Source organism: Poecile atricapillus, chromosome 6 (assembly GCF_030490865.1).
Source record: "Poecile atricapillus isolate bPoeAtr1 chromosome 6, bPoeAtr1.hap1, whole genome shotgun sequence".
Taxonomy (NCBI): Eukaryota; Metazoa; Chordata; class Aves; order Passeriformes; family Paridae; genus Poecile; species Poecile atricapillus.
Window position 1 is genome coordinate 35,652,805 of NC_081254.1, and position 15,891 is coordinate 35,668,695.

At 43.2% G+C, this 15,891-nt stretch overlaps 1 protein-coding gene across 1 annotated transcript in view; it reads right to left on the minus strand.

Moving 5' to 3' along the window:
* ADAM12 (ADAM metallopeptidase domain 12) overlaps positions 1-15,891 on the minus strand; it is a 171,231-nt gene that overhangs the window by 50,987 nt on the left and 104,353 nt on the right. The window contains exons 6-10 of the mRNA XM_058841872.1: positions 8,911-9,085; positions 4,998-5,063; positions 4,123-4,194; positions 2,362-2,531; positions 383-467 (exon numbers count right to left, since the gene is read on the minus strand). Of these exons, the coding sequence (XP_058697855.1) occupies positions 383-467; positions 2,362-2,531; positions 4,123-4,194; positions 4,998-5,063; positions 8,911-9,085 (568 nt within the window). The remainder of the gene's footprint in view (positions 1-382; positions 468-2,361; positions 2,532-4,122; positions 4,195-4,997; positions 5,064-8,910; positions 9,086-15,891) is intronic.

Genomic DNA, 15,891 nt, shown 5'->3' on the forward strand with positions numbered 1-15,891 from the left:
CACTGCTGCAAAAATGGAAAATAAGGTCTAACACAGGAAACTCTATAAATACAGAATAAAATCAATATAATAAAAGATTCAGGATAGACTGCTGCTGCCTGTAACACAAGTATACCCAAGTGTATAACAAATACATCTTCTGGTTCTCTTCCTTCACAGCACCTCAGTACCTGGTTCAATAACAATTAGAGGTATAAACTCCTTGCAAAGAGGCCCTGCTATATTTTAATGCAATATTTTGGGGTTTTTCACTATGGAAACTATAATTTACAAGCAATCTGAATGGGGATATAAACAACAGAGAGATGGAAAATGGGACAAATGGCTCAGGACTGCAGAACCTGACGTGGTGTCCCCCTGGTTTGAGTCTTGCCCCACTTACCATGACGACCCCTCCAGACTGCTCTGCTGTGCACATGCTCATGATGGGAGCCATGCCAATGGTTGTCCCCTGGAAGTACACCCCGCTGTGGGAGGGGGAGAGGAGACACAGAGTCACCAGCCAGTGCCAGGAGACCTCCCTGTTATTTCCAGTTTTGTATTTCTGCCAATCTCAAAGAAAGACCCCATTTCTGCTCCTCCCATGAGCTCCTGCTGAGCTGATTCAGCTGAACTGAACCACAGCAGCCCAGCTCTTGGAATATCCATTGGATCATCCCATTGGAGCACCCTCACTGGATCACCCTCCTTGGATCACCCCCACTGCATCACCCCATTGGATCACCCCCACTGGATCACCCTCCTTGGATCACCCCTATTAGATCACCTCCATTGGATCACCCCCACTGGATCACCCCCATTGGATCTCCCCATTGGATCACCCCCATTGGATCTCCCCATTGGATCACCCCCACTGTATCACCCTCACCATTGGATCTCTCCCACTGGATCACCCTCATTGGATCACCCCCATTGGATCACCCCATTGGATCACCCCCATTGGATCACCCCATTGGATCACCCCCACTGGATCATCCCCACTGGATCACCCCATTGGATCTCCCCATTGGATCACCCCCATTGGATCATCCCACTGGATCACCCTCCTTGGATCACCCCCACTGGATCACCCCATTGGATCACCCTCGTTGGATCACCCCCATTAGATCACCCCCATTGGATCACCCCCATTGGATCACCCCCACTGGATCACCCTCATTGGATCACCCCCATTGGATCACCCCATTGGATCACCCCCACTGGATCACCCTCCTTGGATCACCCCTATTAGATCACCCCCATTGGATCACCCCATTGGATCACCCCCACTGGATCATCCCCATTGGATCACCCTCACCATTGGATCACCCTCCTTGGATCACCCTCCTTGTATCTCTCCACTGGATCACCCCCACTGGATCTCTCCCCTTGGATCTCTCCCATTGGATCACCCCCCCTCCCCATTTGTTTTTACTGCTGCAACAGGACCCTTCTTCCCTTTCTTTGTTTCTGCTGACTGAGGTTGGGAACAGAAGTAGCAGCATAAAAATAATGTGTCTGACTCCAAGAAGGGTTATTGTAATGCAGGGGGAAGTTTATGTGCTACTTGTGATGATGCACAGCCTCCAATGTAATAATTTCAAACAAAGTGTTATTATACATATAGAGCAATCAAGTATCTCAGGAGGGACAGTTTGGAAAGGCTCCATTTATTCTTATTCAGGTAATGTAAGAAGTAAATAACTCCTTTTAATTACTGAGACATCAGTTGTGTTTATCTGCTCAGTATAAAGAACAGTCAATTGATCAAAATAATACCTATTCAAGAAAGAGATGTTCCTCTTCCTTTTTTTTAGGAGTCCTTTTCCTTGCACAGAACCACAGACTGGTTTAGGTTGACAGGGACCTTTACTCGATTACTTTATCCCAAGAAAAAGCAGCAGGGTAAAACATGTTTATGGCTTAATTTTTAAATCACAAATGCAAATGAATTGTCTAAATTGGACAGCATTTTAAAGCATACTGAGGTCTTTTCATTAAGAAACAGCCTTTACATTAGGGACAGAGCAGGAGTGTCTTTTCCAGTGACAATTTAGACTGAGGCCAGTTTAAACTGGTTGTAAATTCATGCCCTGAGTATGCAGCAGCTGATTACAACCTGCTGCACCCTCTAGGTGAGATGAACTCGGGACAGCAGCAGGGCTGGGAGAGGAAATTCATCTGGAGCATCTGCTGCAGGACCCTGTGGAGCATTTCTGGGTTTGATGTCTGCAGAGGGGAAAGGCAAACCCTCAGGAGCACAGATGTTCCTTCCAACAGCTCAGCAGCTGGGGAAATACTCAGTGCAGCTATCCTGAAATCCCCAAAATTCCCCCAAAACCCCAAAATCCTGGCGGGAATCAAATCCAGAGTCAAGCCAACCTGATCAGCTGTGCATTGTCATGGGCTTTCCGAGGTAGGAGTTTGAGCTTTCTCCAGTCCAGGAACTCATGCAGGCTGGTGAAAGGGTCTTGGGAAATAGAGCACTTATCCATGTCATTCCACACTTCCACTCCCACCAGGGCCACTCGGATATTTAGTGGCCTGTAGAACTAAGGAGAAGAGAAAAGTAAGAAATATGTGTCTAAAAACCATTTCAGACTAGAATATTCAAATTAGCATATTTCAATAAAAGCATAATGAACATTTCTTGTAGAGGTTAAAACAATTCCTTCTTCAGGGCAAAACACCTGGCAGCACTCAGACAAAATATTTCCAAGATTCCCAGAAAACAGTTCTGAGTTCCAATTCAATACCCATAAAGCATTCAAAGGGATTTCCTTGCTTCTCCCTGTCCTGCCCATCTCTGCAGCTCCCTGCCCACGTCCTGCAGTTCTGAAAGAACTCCTGGCCAGGGCAGATGACTCTCCCAGAGCTGCCCCACCTGGAATTGCACAGATCCCATTCCAGAGGGAGAGGAACCATGCTGTGCCATGGTTGTGGTTCACAATAATAGCTGAAAATGAACCAGTGTCGTCAAGTCTTGCACAGAGCAGATTTTATCTATTTTATCCAAGATTTTACCTATTTTATCCAAGATTTTATCTATTTTATCCAAGATTTTATCTATTTTATCCATCTCCCCCACCAGCAAATGCCATTTTGCTGCAAGAGGGGAGCCAGAACAGCATTAGCAGAGTCACAACAACAATTCTACAGGGAGAGTAATGTGAGGAAGGAGTCAAGGATTGATCAAGTCCAGATTTGCCTGAGAAAACACCCAGTAGATCTTTGTCTTGTTCCTATGCATTCCACTCATTTGCATAACACCAGCATTTGCTGAGCATAAATTAGGCATGAAACAAAAAATATATTACAACATGCAAAATTAATTTTGAGCAGGTAACATATAAACACCTGTCCTCTGGCAATAAGTCAGCAAGACAATTATGGATGAAGTAGAGGTGTCTTCAGCAGCTTGTTTTTAATCAGGAATGCTTCTCCTTGAGCTACTGCCCTTGAAGTATCACTTGATAAGTTCTCAGATAAATTAAGACACTCTCAGTTATAATTTTACTACTAGAGTCCTAATATTTTCTGGCCATACAGACCAACGAAAATAAACTCTAATTTGTTCAGAAACCACTCTAGAGGACTCTTAGCATTTATTGTTTACTGTCAGAGAATTATTTCAAGACCAAAAAATATCCAGTATATGTTTCTCTCTTACTGCTCTCACTCAGCCATCAGCTCTGCTTCCTTATTTTTAATTCTGCCATCTTCCTAGGATTACACATCCTATCAAATGTGTTTTCACAGGCCTTTGTTGGCCTTACAACTGGGCCTTCCCTTGCTGCTGCAAATGACTTTGTTCTCCGAATTTCTCTTCAAAATAATCCTCTTTTTCTCTGTAGGCTGTTCCATAGCTGATTATTCCCACCCTCCTCCCTGGTGAATAAAATCCTAGGGCTAAATTGGGTTTTTTCTTAGGCATAGAGCTTTACATCCCATATACAGCAGAGCACAGCTCATGGCTTCATGTATCGAAAGGCAAATGAAAGATTTAAACTTACTTTTCCTGGTTGGAGAGAAGCTTTGCTCTGAAATACTGGAGTACCAGGAAAGCTGCAGGGTTAGCTCCTTCTGCATCCTTCAGAAAGTGTGGTAAGGTTGGGAAAAGGGAAACAATCCTCATGTTCTTACCTTGTCAACGTAGTTTGCGATTTCTATCAGCCTCTGCTTAATTTTTTCCACATCTTTGCCTTGTCTCTGAAACTTGGAATGTAAAGGATCAGTGTACCAGCAGCACAAATGTCACAGTTTTACCCCAAGAGTCAGCACATCAGGGATGTTTGGGAATTAGGGTGCAGCCAAAATCCACCAGCAGACTCCTGCTGGATTCACTGGACCAGAGTCTGCCCCAAAAGAAACACAGACTGTGGGACAGGATTATTGGTTCTTGTGAAAAGATGTTAAAATCTCCAAGTGTTACATTGGGGTCTTTTCAGGATTGATGTTTTGGGAAAAATTCTTCTCTTAGCTGGTCTTGCAAAGAGTGATTGCAATTCCCTAAGCAGCAGTGTTCAAGGAGACAAAAAAAAGAAAAAAAGACAGCAAAATAATTCAAGCCAAGATTCAGATCTTTGCCATTCAGCTCACTGGAACATTTTTACAGCCAGTGGTGGGTGCTTTGAAGCTCCCTTTGCAAACCATCAGGAAGGCAGTCGTGCTCCACTCAATGTGACGGCCAAGCAGCACTGACAGCCCCACCGAGGGCACACTGAATGGCAGAGAGGATTTAACTTGCTCAAGGAATGAATATTTGCCTCTTCTTCCATACTGACACAGTCATTTCACAGCCAAACTCCTCCTGAAGTACTGCAAGAAATTTTGCTGCTGAGTATTACTGTTGTCCTATCTTAATAATTCCTTCCCTTGCTCAGCCCTAATTAGGGAGGGTGATTTACCTCAGAAAAGCATCATATTATTGACTGAAGCAGCTCATTTGCAGCACCATGGAAACTGAACTGAGCTGCCCCTTTCCTGCTCACATAACTTTTTATTTTGCAGTTCCTTACCTCACGATTATCCGCCACAATAACAAGCTCCACGTACTTCGTCGTCTTCAGAGTCTCCCTCTTGTACTGTCAAAAAAAACCATGAAAGTCTCATTTTGTTTTCAGCCTTGATACAATAAATAAAGTGCTTGCAAGAGGAAATACGCAGCGTCTCAGGTTTCTTATGTTTTACTAAGATTTTACTACACACAAATTTGTGGTGTCTTCCTCCTCCTCATGGAAGTTTTCCTTAGAAAACCCCTCAGGGTTTGATCACAGAAAGGAGGAGAGTGGTGCAAAGTCTCTCCCAACCTTTCAGCTTTCTGCAGTTGAAATGTTTTGAGTTATCTTTCCTCACAGGAGAATATCCCCTCTAGCAGAAAGACCTTTGCTATTTCCAAGGCACCTTTAAAGGAGGGATGAGGTAACTTCTAACAAACATTTCACACAATAGACAAACTGGTTACTATGAAAAATGAGAGATAAAGGGATATTGAGTGAAGCAGAGAAGAGGTCAAGCAGTCAACTGATAAATTATGTAGGAAGAAAAATCCAAAAATAAAAAGAAAAGGCAGAACCAACTGTCAGTGTCTGGGGAAGCAAATTAATACTTGAAAAATGGAAGGCACACATTTAATTTCATATCTGTATATTCATAGCAAATGCAGGTCTAAAAGAATCATAAGGCTTAACTGAAAAAACAAAATCACTGAAGAAAGTGAAATGATTTTTTAAGAGTACAAAACATGTCACAGCTCCTTTGCTACCCTAAATTCAAGTGACTTATTAGTGCCTGTAAAAGTTCTGTGATTTACAGCAGCAGCATGTAGCCTCTCATTCCTTCCTCGTGTCTGGACTAGAACATTTAGGGAAAAGAGGTCTCAGCAGAATATCTGATCTTCCTGCCAGAACTTAGAGGGTTTAAACAGATGTCTGACCTACAACTGACCATGATGTCTCGAGCTGCAGCAAAGCTCTTTAACCTAAAACATGACTAAAGCTTTCCAAGGAAAACCGCTCCAAGGCAGACTGAGAGATCCCCTAAGCACAGCCAGTGTTGGACATCTCCTTCCTGCCAAATTTCACAAAGTTTTCTTCACATTATCAAACTGTTCCTCTTCATTATCTGCAGATTAATGATTTTGATGTTTTGCAAGAATTAGAGAAAAGTGAACTATGCAATCTTTAGTATCTGACTTTCAAACTAATATTTAATAGTGTTGCAAACTCTAATAACCTGAAAAAAGGTTTCATTTGGACAATATTTATGAATGGAGAGAGTAGTAAAAGCTGCTGTTAATGAACTAAACATCAAGGATGCCAACACTTGACAGGATTACACTTACTAGGGGCTCTGGCAAATGAGCTGAGGTAGATTCTTTTAAAACTTTTGGTACCAAAAATGGGGTGTGATGTCACTCAGACACGAGTGAGGGGCCACAAAAGGCAAATGTGGCTGTGGTTTGTGATGGAATTGATGGCTCAGACACTTAAACTGTCCCACCCTGAAATTTATTATGAGGTTCTAAAGAGATGCATCTTCAAGGTGCCTCTCATTTTCCTCCAAGTGAAGAAGAAAAGGTGATACAGGAAAATCTGAGTTCAAAGGTACAAGGAGAGCTCTGTTACATCAGTCAGTTTAAAACATTTCCCTCTTACCAAGAGTAAAACTGTTTGGACTGGAGTGAGCTGGAGAGAAATTGGCTGGCAGGTATAAAAATCACATAAGCCTCTGGTGACTGACTTGCATAACAAATCTGTTCCTGAGATTTGCCCAAAGGCTATGTGAATTCCTAGGATACAATATTTATTTATGAAATATATCTAATTATGGCTTCTTTCAGCATGCTTTCTGCAGCCAGCTGCATCAATGCACAACCCCTTTGCTGAGTTAATCCTTCAGAACTGAAGAGCCAATGACACAGCCATGAGAGCTGGGGGACAATGGGCTTTGTTCCACTGACCTTTGTCTCTGTCCTCTGCTTCTTCCACTCCTGATCCTGTCACAAACCTGCTGTCCCAGCAGCTGCACCCTTTCCTCAGCCTTCCCTGCCTGAGAATTGGCGTGGCTTGGATGGGCACTGCAGGGCTGCACTCTCCCTTTCTCCATGTTCTAAAAAATCACCTGCCTGGTTGTGGTCACCAGCACCACCAAAATGGCTTTTTTTTCCTTTGTGGCTACAGAGAAAATTCCCTCCTGCAGGGCCTGTCCTGTCCTGGAGCTCAGCTGGAAAATACTCCTTGGTGCAGCAGGAGGGTGCAGTGAGCCAGGAAATGACACAATATTCACAGAACCCTGTCCCAGGGGGCACAGCCTGTCTGCAAACCCCTCTGCACCTCCTGCCCTGCTCCACCTGAGCTGAGCCTGCTGCTTGTCCCATCCTTCATCTGTTCTTGCATCGAACCCAAAGGCCCTTGGTGATATATTGATCTCACATTTCAGCTCTGCTCAATGAGAATTTCGTGTAGGCGGTCCAGTGAAGAGTCGGGGCATAAAACCAAACAAAAATCTTCCCCCAGACCTGTCAAGAAGCCAAATATTTTCATCATGCCCTGAACCTTAGACCAGATTTCTGCTTAATTCTGTCACCCAGTGTGATTTGGAGCAGCTTTATGTCTCCCCACTTTGCAGGTCACCTTTATTCAACGTGCCCACTGACAGACTGCTTAGTGACAACACTGAAATATGAAAACTCACTCCACACATTACATTTGACAGCTTTCAAAATTCCTACATTAGAAGCTTAACCAACTTACTCATTAAATATGTTGTACCTATCCATATGATGTGGCTGTTGACAGGTTTTATAATTATGTCCACTGAACCACAGCAAAAATATTTTTCGGATATTTAAAGGGAAATTTGAGATGTAGTTAAAGCCACCAGCAAAATGGGAGAACCATGAAGGTAATAAAAAAATGGCTTTGATTGTGTCAGTTTGTTACATGCACACATTTTATTTCTTCATTGCATTGTCTCCTTCAGTGGAATTCAGTAAAAGTCACAAATAATTTGAGGACACCTTAATAAAGTTGTATTTGCAATGTTTTCCACCCACACATACTTTTAGAAATACACTTAATTCTTATAATGTCACATGCAAAGGCTAATGCTCTAGATGTAACATCCTTAAAAAGGTAAAATAAATTAATTCCATTGCATAATTATATCTAGAGATGTCACTTAGGTTACTTTCCTTAACAATGGACCTGATGCAAAGCCTGAGTTGTACATGCAAGTACAAATCCCCGTATGTGACATTCGATAAATGCTGATTTGTATAATTTATATAATTCCTGAGCACCTAATCCAGCCTTTTCTACAATCCTTATCTAAGATGCTGATGAATTTGTTACAGCATTTCCTCTTCCTGCTTTTTAGCTGATTTAATTTTCTAATTTCCATTAGCTAGACGCATCTCACATGAAGCACATTTTTGCCAACATCACAGCAACTCCAATAATACACTTGTAAAATAATATGCTGAGAATTTGTTTTTTGTCTGCATAAGAGACTTTGCTATTAAAATACAAAGGTTCCAAACCTGGTATTAGCAAAGTATCCCAGCTATCATGTTCTCTTTCATCTTGGGAGGGTAAGAACCTTTCCAGACATTGCTTAGTATTCTTAGGGAGCCTTAAATTCTGGTTATAACCATACAAGAACCAAAATATACGACCAGAATATGAAAGCATAAACTTTTCTGTGTTGAAAAGGAAGTGAGAAGCAAGTTATGCATGGAGAGTCCAGGAAAAGTAATAAATAATTGAAGTAATAAAGCTTTAGCAAATGATCTCAAGGCTGCACTTCAGCAGACGACACCAAGGGAGGTCGATGATGTGGGTTAAGGTTTTGCTCAGTAGAGACTCTTGTGGTGGGCAGCAATATGTTAATGCTGCCAAGCAGACACACAGAAGCCCATCGGGCACCTACCCTGGCAGCTGGAGAATGCTGTGACGTGGCACTGGCAGCAGGGATGTCCAGCTGGTGGCCACAAGAGCCCGGGGCTATTTTCAGCTTCTCCGCTCGGTAGATCTTGTGCTCACCTCCAGCAGAACCTTCCAATGGCTCCAGAATGTAGCTGCTGTTTTCAAGCACAATAATTCCCCTGGGACACAGGAGAGCAGAGTGAGACACGTGGCTTTCAGGAGCTACACCACAGTTACACCAAGTTTAATAATGATGGAGTATGAGAAGCAAAACACTGATTTACGACGTCACGGGCGAGCGGAGCAGGAAACATCAAAGCTGTACATTTGTCACTGCAGCACACACTATACTTTAAAAGAACCAATGGCTCACAGAAATTTGTCTCTTCTGAAATGCTGCACTGCAGAGCAAAATGATATTTGTGTTTTATTTGTTTTCCACTCTCCCAGTGATGCATCGCCGACGGAGCCGCGGCAAACGGGAGCGAACGAAAGCCTGGAGAAACGCTTTGGGAAGCGAAGGTGCAGAGGGAAAGCATTCATTACAGTCTGCAGTTGCATTACAGCTCCTAAACCAAACCCTGATGGGAACCTCGGCCCTGCCAGATCAAAGAGGCCTCGTGGTGTCAGGATGGATTATTAAATATTGCACAGCGGGGCAGCAGAGCGAAGCTCAGACACAGGAACGGTTGATTCCCGTTTCGCTCATTTTACTGCCCAAAGTAATAATTTTGACAGCAATACCACCTGCACCCCGAGGAACTCACAGATTTTGCAGTGAGAACTCTCTTGCTGAATTCTTTAAGCTACAGACTGCAGGAGGAAAGAAAGAGGGTCCTTGTGCCGGGTCCTGCCCCGTTGTCCTGAGATGCCACAGCAAAACAAAGGTGACAAAAGGCCAAATATGTGACAGGCTGGGGGTCCAGCCTGGACAGGAGAAGCTCCAGGAGAGCTGGAGAGGGACTTGGGACAAGGGCATGGAGCAACTTTATTTTCTTGGTGTGCCTTTTTGGTGTTTGAGAAGTGTCTGCCCTTTTTATTTCTGTCTGTGCTGTGACAAAGGTACGATACAACAACCACTGTGAGACCGGTGTTGCTGTACAATTTTCCAGCAAGTTAAAAAAAAAGAAGGATAAAATAGGAGAAAAACAACCCAAAAGCAGGTTAATGAAAACTGATTTAAAAATAAAATTATAAGTATTAGGAAAAAGCTACCGTAGTTATCCTATTATTAGGAAGGTATGATGAAGGAACTCAAAGTCTTTGGTCTGATAACAAATTAACTGAAGTATTAATTCCAACCTGGCTGCACAATTCTGCTTCAGAGCAACACTGACACCAGTTCAGCCAACCCAACAGACATTTGACTGGTGACTGGAGCAGCTAAAAGCCCAAGGAGGAAAAAGCAGCCTGGAAAGCCAGAATATCAAAATCTGTCCAACAGCAGCCCCAGGAACCTCTTTTACTGACCTGAACCACGGCTCAAGGTCTGATAATTCATCTGCAGCTTCCTCAGTCCCCTTGGCAGAGCAGGTAAGACACATTCACCCATCAGCCAGCGAGCTGGGAGTGATGGATCACAGCTGGAAAAGCTGGGCTGATTTATCCCAGCAACCCTGCAGCTCCAGCCAGGATCCCAACAACCCTCCTGACACACCTCGGGCAGGTCACCCCATGATTTGAGCAGCCTCACACCCCCCAGCTCTCAATTATTGTCAGAGCTGCCTCACTCCTTGGAGGATTTAGGAAATTAGGACAACATATTCCCTTTACTCCAAAAACCAGCAGCCCTGTAATCAGCACAATCAAATAAGGGTTCTTGTCTTTGCCTTGTGCAATTAATCATTTAATTTTGGAGGCAGGAGTCCATTAGTCACTGTTTGAAATGGGCCAGCCTGAGCAGCTCTCTGTGTTGACAACTCAGAAACAACAGAAAAGCATGAAGGGGTTTATTTTTAATGCTAAATTTGCCCTTCTTAGAACATTCACTTTTAAAATTAGAAGCTTGAACAATTTTGTTTAATACAATTTTGTTTAATTACTTACACTGGAAAGGGAGACACTTGGTTGTATCCTGAGTAGAGTTCTCTCAGTTTTACTTTATATTTTTAACATTTTAAAGTGAGCATCTTGTTTTCCAGAGTTCATATCCAAAATGTGCAACATCAATGCCATGTTTCCAATGCATCCCTCCTGTACCCAACCTCTGTCTAAAAGGACTAAATAACCATTTTGTTAAAAAGAACTAATTAACTATTTGGTTAAAAAGAACTAAATATCCATTTCTTTACCCCTCATTTCCTTTATGATCAGATCCCAGAATGATTAATTTGGGTTTTCCTGAGCAGCCTGATTCCCATCCCGTTAAGGGACAGAATGGCTTTAAGGACAGTTTCACTTTGCCTATGGAGCAACCCCAGGACAAGGAAAATCCACAGATTCAGCACAAAGAAAACCAGACTTTTCATTTAAGACACACATTTATCCCTTGAGTGCGGCCTACAGGATATCAGCACTTGGCTTCTGACCATCTGTAATAAGATAATGAATATCAAATATGAATTTTCTTGGCCAGCTCTCTGTTTTTTGACTAATATTCTTTTCCTACAACTGCATTTTTCCCCCATCGTGCAGTGCCAAGCACAGCACCTTAAAAATGTAACAAGTCAAGAGTTATGGTTCCTTTCTTTTTTTTTTTTTTTTGGTGTGAACAATACCCACCAGTCATTCAGGACTGAGAATCTGAGGCAAATAAAATAAATCCATAGCTACTGGTTCTTTCCAGTCTCCTCAGGTGTTTCCAAAAAAGCCTCTGTTACTCCTCCACCATTTCTGTGTCTCCTTCCTCAACAGGGCTCTCCCACACTCCTGAGCCAGCCCATGCTCTCAGAAACTTTTCTATTTTTCAGGAGCCATTAATGTTAAACAATGTTGTGTTCTCCACTCTGGCAAACAATATATTAACGTGGCAAATGTTATATTTAACTACAGATCCCAAATCAAAAATTATACAAAGAACCCCAAAGAGATTTCAGCAAGTCCTTAAGACTGATTTGTGGGATTTCTATCAGAAAAAAAGACTGTCAGAATTCCCAGGATTGTAAATGTTTGAGGGGAGAAAAAGCAATATGATGTATTCAAATTTTTTGAGTCAGGTGTCTAGTTCTGTGTTTTCCTCAGTCCCAACCCTGCAGACATTGGGAAGTCAGAAAGATTTGCAAATGAGGCAGGCAGGAAAGCCAAGAGACAACCCCAACCCTACCTGAAATTATCCCTCTGTCTTCCCCATCACTGGTAGCAGAGAGGGAGGGAAAATATCCATCCCAAGAGCACGTCCAGACACCGACTCCCAGGCTCCAGGCCAACTGGAAGCAGCTCCAGTGTGGTCCTGGGTTAAATCTGACTCCAGGGTTTGGTCCCTGCTCGTGTCTGGGGGTCAGCCCCAAACCAGCCACATCCACATCCCTGCAGATCCCTGCATGTGGAAAACTCACCGGGCTTTGCCTCCTCTCCTCCCTTCTGAGCCACGTGGGGAACGTCTGTGTGAGATGGGAGAGCTCTCCCCATCTCAAACAGAAATTAAAATGGAACTCACGTGATTTCACATTGCCAGGAATCTCTCAATCAGGGAAAGGCAATTTAATGGAATAATTCCACTTTTTAAACCTTCGATAAAATCAAATATAATTTTTTTTTTCCTCTTTAAAAGGAAAACCAAAACAAAACCTAAAGCGAAGCCAGTCGTATTTCATAAATCAACAGGCTTTAGGAAATTTCAAAATATAAATGGGATTTTTCTTTTCCAACTTGTCAGCAGAAGCAAAGGTCCTGCCAACATAAACCATCAACACATACTTGTCTGAGAAATTGTGATGCTGAAGCAAAACTTGGCTGGGACAGCACTATATGAAACTATTATATATTATTCTGCTGCACTATACAGGGGAAATTAAGTAAATTGATAAACCTGAGATCCGTGAGTGCAATTAAACATTTGGTTTTAATGAAGCTCAAAGTTATACTCATTTCTAAACAATAATAATAAAAAGCTCTCTTACCACTGGCAGAGGAATGTAGATGTCCTGACTTGGTGAGAAATTAATTGGAGGGCAATGATGTTCACACACTAAATATTCACCTCAAGTCTGTCCCTGCCCAGTGCTCCTGTGCCACCTGAAAACCTCCAGCTCCTTCATTCCACAATTAATGTCACACCTTCAGAGGGACAGGGGCTGACCCCACGGCTCTTCCATGGATTTCAAGGAGTTTTAGGTGAAAAAGGTGCCAGAATTGGAGCCTTGTGGCCCTGGAGTGCAGGGCTGCCCAACAGGCACCGTCTCAGGGCATGGTCTGTGCACTGAGAGGGAATTTTTATTTATTTTTATTATACATTCTATATTCCCAGGGCTCTGTATAACAAATTCCCAGGCAAGCAAGCAGGCAAACAAACAAAAGAGGAAGAGAAATGAAGTGGTGAATGAGGACTTGACTTTTAGGCTGTTTTAATAAGATGCAGATGGATACTATGGGGATAAATGAGCAGGATGATCTATTGACTGTTTTTCTAATAGAGCTGATATTAAGATGTTTTTCAAATGGTTTGGTCATTCTTTAACTTTAAAGGACAGGGAAATACAGAGAATGGGAGTTTGGAGACAATGTGCTCCTGTCTCCACCACTGCCCTGGTCACCTCTTCTTGCAACAACTCCTCACCTCTAAAATGGAGGAAATTTTAGTATCCACAAAAAAAAAAAAAAAAATCTATTGATGAAGAGTACAATATGAGAGCCAAAAAATCCCATTATACCACTACACTGCCCAGCAGGATTCAATTAAAATAACAAATCTGACCCAAATCAACCAAGGGCAGCATCTCACAGGGAGGTGGGAGCAGTAGCACCACTGGTTTTACATCTCACAGGAGAGGTGGAGGTGTTCTCACACAGACACGTCGTTACTCACAGAGCTTCTGTCCCAGCCAGAGCCTCTCATGAGCCTGAAAATGTGTTCCCTGAAATGGAATTATGGCCAGGGACTCCTGCAGCACACACTTCATCCTCTCTCAGTGCAGGACACACCTGTCCAGAGTGGATGAAGATCGAGCTGCAACTTTGGTTCCTGGAATTCCTGCAAGGAGTTACTTGAATGGAAGGAGAAAATGCAGTTTCATGTCCAGCATTTGGGCAGTGAGGAATAATTGTGTTGGCAAAGAAAGTGTCAAGAAAGTGAGGGTGAGAGAGGGAAGGAAAGGGGAAAGGGGAAAGGGGAAAGGGGAAAGGGGAAAGGGGAAAGGGGAAAGGGGAAAGGGGAAAGGGGAAAGGGGAAAGGGGAAAGGGGAAAGGGGAAAGGGGAAAGGGGAAAGGGGGAAAGGGGAAAGGGAAGGGAAGGGAAGGGAAGGGAAAGGAAAGGAAAGGAAAGGAAAGGAAAGGAAAGGAAAGGAAAGGAAAGGAAAGGAAAGGAAAGGAAAGGAAAGGAAAGGAAAGGAAAGGAAAGGAAAGGAAAGGAAAGGAAAGGAAAGGAAAGGAAAGGAAAGGAAAGGAAAGGAAAGGAAAGGAAAGGAAAGGAAAGGAAAGGAAAGGAAAGGAAAGGAAAGGAAAGGAAAGGAAAGGAAAGGAAAGGAAAGGAAAGGAAAGGAAAGGAAAGGAAAGGAAAGGAAAGGAAAGGAAAATGAAGCAGGAAAGAGGCATTGGCATGGGTACCAATTTAGTGAGCACATTTTATAGCACCCTGCAGCAAACAGAGAGACTGGAAGACTCAAACTTGCACATCCCACTAAATGCCAGAACCAGAGTGGATGGAGAAGGAGCAGGCTCAGAGAGCTGGGCAGGGACCATCCCTCATCCTTGTCCTGGCAGTGATCCCCATGCTCAAAGGCTGGACATGATGCTCATCTCAGATCACAGAGGTGACCCTGAGCCAGGAGCTGCTCCCCTGGAACAGGCAGCCTACAGAAGCTATGAAACCTCAGAAAGTGAATGGTTTTTAATGTTGAGCTCAAAATCCTCCTGGACTTTCCCGGTCAGATAAATTACAAACCATGCAGGATGTTTATATGAACTAAAAGCTCTTCAGAAAGTATGGAGGAAAAGCTCATATCCAAACCAGTGCTTTTCTCAACAGGGATTTTCTCCTAACTTAACTTTTGGATGAAATCTCTTCTTCTGGGGAAATGATGCTTGAGGACTCATGAGGAATATACATTTCTTTTTCTCACTGGTTTCCTACTTCTATTCCTTTTTTAAACAGTTGATGTCTGGAGTGTCACATTTAAATCCCCTCTTCAGCTGACTGTGTCTGGGCTGCAGTGAGTTCAGCCAGACCATTTGAAAAATGGTATTGGCAGCCTCGGGTACCATAACTCTGTAATCCCAGTACAAATGAGCATCTATTCCAATCTGGGGCCTTCTCCCCATCCCTGTCACTGTGCACACCACATCCTTCAGCTGCTGATGAGGCTGAACACTTGCTGAATGTGTGACTGGGTTAATTAACAACTAACTGGGTAAAATATCTGAGGATATTCAAGTGCATTTTGGTGTTTCAGATGGAAAAGCTTCCTGGGAGATTTCTATCAGGCTCCCAAGGAATTTTTGAGAGCACCTCTCAGGCTCCCCCCATTTAAGAGGTCACTGCAGATGCTTTTGTAGCTGCACATTGCCATGGCAGAGTCCTCTGCCAGCCCCTGGACCAGGGAGGTTTGTGCCCTTCTCCAGGCTGCAGTTCTGGGTGTATTCAGCACTCACAGGAAAAGTAATCAGGGAAAAAAAATCATTCAAGTCTAAAAAAATTTATCACAGAAGATGTGAGCGGTGGCCACAGGCCAAAATTATTTGCTAAAAACTTGAAGAGCCCCCAAGCTGGATAAACAGAAGGGTATTTCCTGAGGACAGGAAGGAAATGGCTCAACCCTGTAGTACCTTCACCTTCCCACAAGCTCTGACAGTCTAATTGGCTTTCTGATCCAGACAGACAGACAGAAATCCT